The sequence below is a fragment of the Cajanus cajan genome, chromosome 10 (assembly GCF_000230855.2).
Source record: "Cajanus cajan strain Asha chromosome 10, NIPB_CcT2T_4, whole genome shotgun sequence".
In the NCBI taxonomy this organism is placed as follows: Eukaryota; Viridiplantae; Streptophyta; class Magnoliopsida; order Fabales; family Fabaceae; genus Cajanus; species Cajanus cajan.
The window spans coordinates 14,866,985-14,873,707 of record NC_138526.1 but is presented as its reverse complement, the minus strand read 5'-3'; the positions used below and the strand labels follow the sequence as shown (position 1 = coordinate 14,873,707).

At 30.1% G+C, this 6,723-nt stretch overlaps 1 protein-coding gene across 3 annotated transcripts; it reads left to right on the top strand.

The window, feature by feature from the left end:
• The first annotated feature begins 3,121 nt into the window (after nucleotides 1-3,121).
• On the top strand, nucleotides 3,122-5,219 carry LOC109806705 (RING/U-box superfamily protein). Of its 3 annotated transcripts, none has more exons than XM_020369180.3 (2): nucleotides 3,122-3,797; nucleotides 4,843-5,219. In XM_020369180.3, exons 1-2 carry the CDS (start codon nucleotides 3,283-3,285, stop codon nucleotides 4,898-4,900), a joined length of 573 nt encoding a protein of 190 aa, XP_020224769.1. In that variant the 5' UTR covers nucleotides 3,122-3,282; the 3' UTR covers nucleotides 4,901-5,219. The 3 variants fall into 3 exon arrangements, with proteins under 3 accessions (XP_020224769.1, XP_082922063.1, XP_029128852.1); XM_083065937.1 differs by having other exon boundaries at nucleotides 3,124-3,797; nucleotides 4,941-5,219; XM_029273019.2 differs by lacking the exon at nucleotides 4,843-5,219 and having other exon boundaries at nucleotides 3,128-3,985.
• The last annotated feature ends 1,504 nt before the right edge of the window (nucleotides 5,220-6,723 follow it).

Sequence of the window (6,723 nt, the reverse complement as noted above, 5' to 3'; positions counted from 1 at the left end):
CTAAATATATAACATTTGTTAAGTAAAAATATGATATTACTTAAATATGATATATCCATATTTGTTAATAAATGGGAATGGGGATGAATATCAAGGTATTCGCCCATGGATATTCGTTAAATACATGTTATAATAAAATTGCTTAAATTTATTAAATGTATAGCATGTGTGAAGTGAAAATGTGATATTCAATAAATTTCTTTTAATTAGATCTGTGAGATTGAAATATTATAATTTTTTTAACTTTTATTTTGAACTCGTGGAATTGAATTATTTTAATTTGTTGATTTTTTTTTAACTTATAGGATTGAAATACTTAAATTTAGTTTTTAAATTGAAAAAATCTTGACTAATAAATTTAATTTTTATGTTTAGTTTCCATATTATTGTGTATAATATTTGAATAATTTAAGTTTTAGCTTTTAAATTATCATTTTTAAAGAAATTATTAAAAAAAATTATTACTAAAATGTTTTTCTAATCATTTCTAAGCCTTTTTTTATTTTTTATTTTTTTTATTTTTAATAAATATCCATGGATACCTATCCACAAATATTGAAAAAAAATTGTAGGTACCCACATAGATACGGGGACATGTACAAAATGAATATTTATCCGATAGGGCAAGTAGCAAAGGGCTATTACTTGTACTCGTTCTACCTCATTGATATCTCTAGTTAAGCATTTAACAATACTAAAGGAAAAAAAATTCAAATATGGGAAATAGTGAAGGACAATACCTACTTAAAGGAGCTTCTCCTACAAGGATTCTTTCCTTTGATGGAGAAGATTACCTATATTAGAAGGGCATAATAGAGATGTTCATTAAATTTACCTAATATCATCTATGAAAGATTTCACAAACAATGATATTCTTATCATGAAAGTTGAGAGTGAATACACTCATGAGGACTACAACACTCTCCAACTCAACACCAAGGCCATATACATTTTGGTGTGCTCTTTGTCAAGGACAAAATACAACAAGTTATGTAGTTGCAAGATTATTAAAGAGATATGGGATGCGATTAGGAGCAACACATGAGGACATTGAAGATTTGAGGCTCAAAAGAGATGCTACTCTTTGAAGGCACTATGAGTTGTACTCTATGAATAAGAACAAATTCATTGATGAGATGTTTGGGAAATTCCACAATGCTCTCAATGGATTAAAATCCCTGGAATCTAAGTTTCCCAAGGCTCAAAGCAACCTAAAGATCCTAGACAACCTTTCAAGGATTTAGGAGCCCAAAGCTATCGGTTTATTTGAGGCACATGAACTCAAGGTTCTCATGCTTGATGAAATTTTGAGAGCATTTAGGGTTCACAAAGTTCACCTAAACAACATGGATCATATAAAGCCAAATGATTTTGTTGCTCTCATAATAGGTTAAACTAACCAAATAAAGGAGAAGACAAGGCTTTAAAGGTTCAATTTGACTACAACAACTCTGATTCAAATGATGATAAAATTTCTCTTATGTCAAAGAAGTTCAAGAGCATGTTAAAGAAAAAAGGAAAACTCAAGAGCTTTCACAAAAAGAAGGGTGGGTTCAAGAAAACCTACCAAAGAGGAGAATAAGGAATTCATATACTTTTAGTGCATGAAACACATGCACATGAAAGCAAAATGTCCTAAGCTAAAAAAGAAGTGGTCAAGTAAAAAGAATGCCAAGAAAATCTTGATGACCACTTGGGAAGATCTGAACAAAAATAATAACAATAGTTCAAATGATGAGAAAATCTTTATCAATATTTTTTAAATTTTAAATTAGTGGGGGATTTGTTGAAAAATTATCTTATAATTTAAAATTTAAATTTTAAATTTCATCTAATCAATTTTTGTTTTTAATATTTTAACATTTCAAAGAGTAAAGCCGTTATAGATTTAATGTGACCAAGTCTCTATCTTTTCAATAGATTAATATTGACCAAGTCCACATTATACTATCATCTATCCTTTAACTTTTGGTTGTTACAAAAAAAAAAATGAGTAAAACTTGGTGCATGTATATTTTATCTCACGTAAAAATTTCAAATATTGTGCATATATATATATATTGGCATATGAGGGAAAAAAAATACAGATATACAATAATTCTCTTATATATCTCTCCCAAAAATTATTTTTGCTACTAAGATATGTTTTAGAGCAATATTCTTTATTTCAGGGATCATTGCACTCGAATGATCTAACGGGTTGACATATCTTGAGAGATGAACACATTATAAAATTCAAAATTGCCGGTGCATTAGGAGTAGTTTCTCTCTAAGAATAGCACTTTAGGTGCTTCAACTTATATTATTCTAAACTTATTATTTATTATTTTAATTTACTCTATTTAATTGACTGTTATTAATTACTCTATTTTTTAATTTTAAAATATTTATTGTATTGCTGACATTGGTCTTCTTGATAAATTTAATTAATTATTTACTTGTAATCGATTAATTCTTTTTCCAACAATCACCATTTTTTTCTCGACCACAATTTTTGTCCAAGCAATAAAATGACATTTATTGTTTTCGGTACTACCTTAAACAAACTTTCTATTTAAGAACTCCAATTTAGTAGATACATCTTTTGACAACAAAACAGCCTGCATTATATAAGTCTAATTTCCCTAGATCTTTAAATTTGAAGTGACAAGAAAAGGAAAAGAAAACATCCGTAATTTTCACACTATTATCATACAACGAGAAACTAATTTCTCATTAAGATATATAAACCAACAAAAATACTAATTATATAAACCTAAGATATTATTATGAGAAAGATAATTATATTTTTTTTTACAAATAATGAGCAAAATAGGTTGACATATAGTAAGATATTTAGATTTAGAATAATATATACAAGATTTTGAGTTAATATTTTATTGCTGTCGTTCAAAAAACTTTAGATAAAAATGTTATATTTATTTGAATAAAAAAATTTAAAAATAAATCTTATCATATTTTATTAAGAAATTATTTTTTCGTTAATTTTATTAGAAAAAAAAGTACACTCAATATTTTTAGTATAATAAACACAATCTGTAGCCAAAAGAAAAAGAAAAATGAAAAAGAAGATTGAAAAAAAAAAAGAAGAGAGAGAGTAGATGTAGATTAGAACATTACCGTTTAATCGAATGTCAACGTCACAGTGTCCGAAGTCATTTAATTTTTTCCCGCGGAATCCGCTTCCGATCACACAATCCAACTCCAACTAACTCTCTCTCTCTCTCTCTCTCACAATTAAACCCTCTCCCCATTACTCCAACAACATCTTCCGTCTCTCTCATGTCCACGGCGGCGCCTCCTTCCGCCGCCGTGACCACCAGCGGCGCCGGCCTCGGGTACGGCATCGCCATCGCTGTCAGCATCCTCGTCCTCATCTCCACCATCATGCTCGCCTCCTACGCCTGCGTCCGCATCAAGGCCAACGCCACTCGCCGCAGCACCACCGCTCACTACGACCAAACGCAAAACGCAAACACCGCTGGGCCTGGGCCCGGGCCCGTGGCGGTGGTCCTGGGCCTGGAAAAGCCGGCCATCGAGGCCTACCCGAAGATCGTCCTCGGAGAGAGCAGGCGGCTGCCCAGGCCGAACGAAGGCCCGTGCGCCATCTGCCTATCCGAGTACCTTCCCGAGGAGACCCTACGCTGCGTTCCGGACTGCCACCACTGCTTCCACGCCGACTGCGTCGACGAGTGGCTACGGATGAGCGCCACGTGTCCCCTCTGCCGGAGCTCCCCCGCCCCCTCGCCGCTGCCCACGCCGCTCTCCCAACTCGTTCCGCTGGCTTTCCACGCCAGGTGATTCCTTCTCCTTTTCTAACAATTTTTTTTTATTTAATTGTTCTCACCAAATTATCGGAATATGTGTTCATTGTCGTTTCCTAATTTTATTATTTTTCTTCTTCTTTTTTTTTCGGACTCTGGTTTCCAACCATGTCATAGAATTTTCATTAGTTATTACAATCATAGTGAGTTCAAATCTAAAATCATAGGGATACTATTTTAACTCTCATTATTAAATTGACCATTTTAAATATATTAATCACAAATCTCCAAATATATATATATATATATATGTGGTTTATCCTCTATCAGCTATAGTGCAGATTAACTCTCACGAGGATAACTTCAATTTTTTAATTTATTTTGAGTTAAGTACATGCTAATTTTTATATTATCATTTGATCAGCGGATCACAAATAATATTTTTTTAATTAAGTGCAAATTTACGCATACATTAAAATTTAAAGTCAAGCAAATTTCTGGTTACCTTCGAAGTGTGTTTGGATCTGCAAATTAGTGGTTCTGCGAAATTTGAAGTATTATGTGAGTCTGCGTGTTGTGAGATGGAAAAATTGTGATGGGAACAACTGTAATTTTCACGAAATTTCTTAGTGATGAACTGAGAAAAAAGATATAAGAATTTTAAGTCTGGTGACATACAAACTATGATCTAGATCAACTAATTTGAGGTTATTTCAACTTAATTAAAAGTCTTAGTCATAAAATTTGAATTTTTTTGTCATGTATAAAAATTTTATTTAATACAAATACTATTGTCTCCGATAAAAACATAAGTGGCAAGCACGAACAATAAATGGCACTATCAAAATCATATATAACTTGGGGGTTAACTTGATATATAAAATCCGTAAATTCATTTTAAGAATAGTTGTATGCACGTATATATGTTTATTGTGTTATTTTTAGGAACTAAAACTAATAAAAAAATCAAAAGTTAAAAGTAAAAATTCACAAAAATTGGAAGATTAAAAATATATTTACTTTCATTTTTGAATGTTAAGGCTCTCGAATTATGTTTTTAAATTTGCGGCGTTGGTAGGAAAATTAGAAAGCGAAAGTGTAGGAATTTCATGCATGGCTTCACAATCATTGAATAAAGGAACACTTGAGGTGACTGAAACTTGGTATGAATAAAAGCTCTGTGAAGAGCTAAACATTATGCAGCATTGGGAAAGAGTAGAGGAATCATGAGGAAACTGCAAATTTCTTTCTTTAGGGTGTTGGGAAAATTTCCACTTCGGAACCAGCAATTATTGTAACTGTTGTGTCATAATAAGTTGTGGTGTGAACGGTTGTTAGTTGTTACTTTGTTCGGAAAGGGAGATCTAACATATTATGGTTGGTCCATGATTGAAGATATATACTGGTATTAAAGTACTAGCACATGCAGTTGCAGCAGCTGCATCATTACCTTCATTTATGAAGAGTACTAAGCTACTTGCTCTTGTTTGTTTTATGTTAAAAATGGATTCATCAAAATACTGATCAGACTAACACTTGTATAAAATAACAAAGGAAACTATAATCTGTGTTGAAAAATTTGGGAAGGTATATTGAGTATTCATCATTTTTTTTATAAGGAGTTATAACTTATTTTGATGGGTTGGACTATTATAAATACAATTATTCTGTTACTTGGTTTTAGTAATCGTCTAGGCTTTATTAATTGATAATTTTTTATTTTGTTTTCGTTGTTATTGTTTATTATTCTTTAATATATATATATATATATATATATATATATTTAATTTAATATCTCATTTTTCATGGGCATAATATTTCAAAATAATAGTCTTTAACTTCATGGTAAAAGACACTAGGTTTAAAAAAAAAATACTGTTTCAAGAGTGGGAGATTTTCTCTGAAGTTTTAGAAAATTCTTCTAATGAAGATATAATCTTCTAGTAGTCAGCTTTATATTTTCATCTGTTTACCAAATAAACTAAATAGCAACACACAAAAAATTGACAAACGGGTCTTACCTTATAATTAAAATAGGGGTAACTTCGGTTCTCACTCACTGCAATTTATGGTAAAGACAAATTATGTGCTTTTTAAAGATGTTTTTTTAAAGATGTTTTTGGTGAGAACGGGGATTGAGCTTTATAAGGTTGAATTTTTCGTTACTTTGCAATTTTATTTGGATAATTTACGTAATAAATATTTGTAGTAAAAGTTAGCTAGTATAGACTAGACTACCAAAGTAAATTAGTGGTAGAATCGTAGAAATCGAAGTTGATGCATGAGGATTTAAAAATCCTTATTATTTTTATAGTAATTTTCTTTTTTACCGGTAAAAGAAAGATTATCAAAGTATTAGTAAATCTAAATTAAAAATATTTTAAAATGAATGTTTTGTAATTCAATATTATATATTATATATAAATAATTTTTTAAAACATTTTCTCTAATGAAAACATTTTTAGGCTTTTTTTTATACCTTTCTACTCCGAATAATTACGTAAAGAATTAAATATTTGATATAAAAAATTTAGAGAAAAATAATAATTCTCTTGCCTCAATACTTTGTAAAAGGATTTGCAATATTTTTCCATAACTTTAATAAATAAAGAGAATAAAAAGAAAATAATGTATGAATTGAAATAAGACACAAATTCCTAATAGAATAAACTTCAAGAGTAAAATATAAGAAAATAAAATTTTAAACAACTTCAGAACAAAATTTTTAGACAAGTAAAGTTTTAAGTTTCTCCTCAAATACATCTTCATGTACTTGATCTATTCCTATAAATGGTAATCAACCCAAAATACAAACAACACAAATATAGAGAGTGAGAATACATCTCATTCATATATAACATAAATAAAGCATAAGAATAGACACACAAATCTACAACATCAACAACATCTCACATACATATAAGAATCTTTCCATATATTCAAAATAACCATTTTCATA

Coding starts and splice junctions, on each gene's coding strand:
- LOC109806705 (XM_020369180.3), top strand. CDS start 3,283: ATGTCCACGGCGGCGCCTCCTTCCGCCGCCGTGACCACCAGCGGCGCC. Junction 3,798..4,842: donor CCGCTGGCTTTCCACGCCAG/GTGATTCCTTCT, acceptor CGGCGTTGGTAG/GAAAATTAGAAAGCGAAAGT.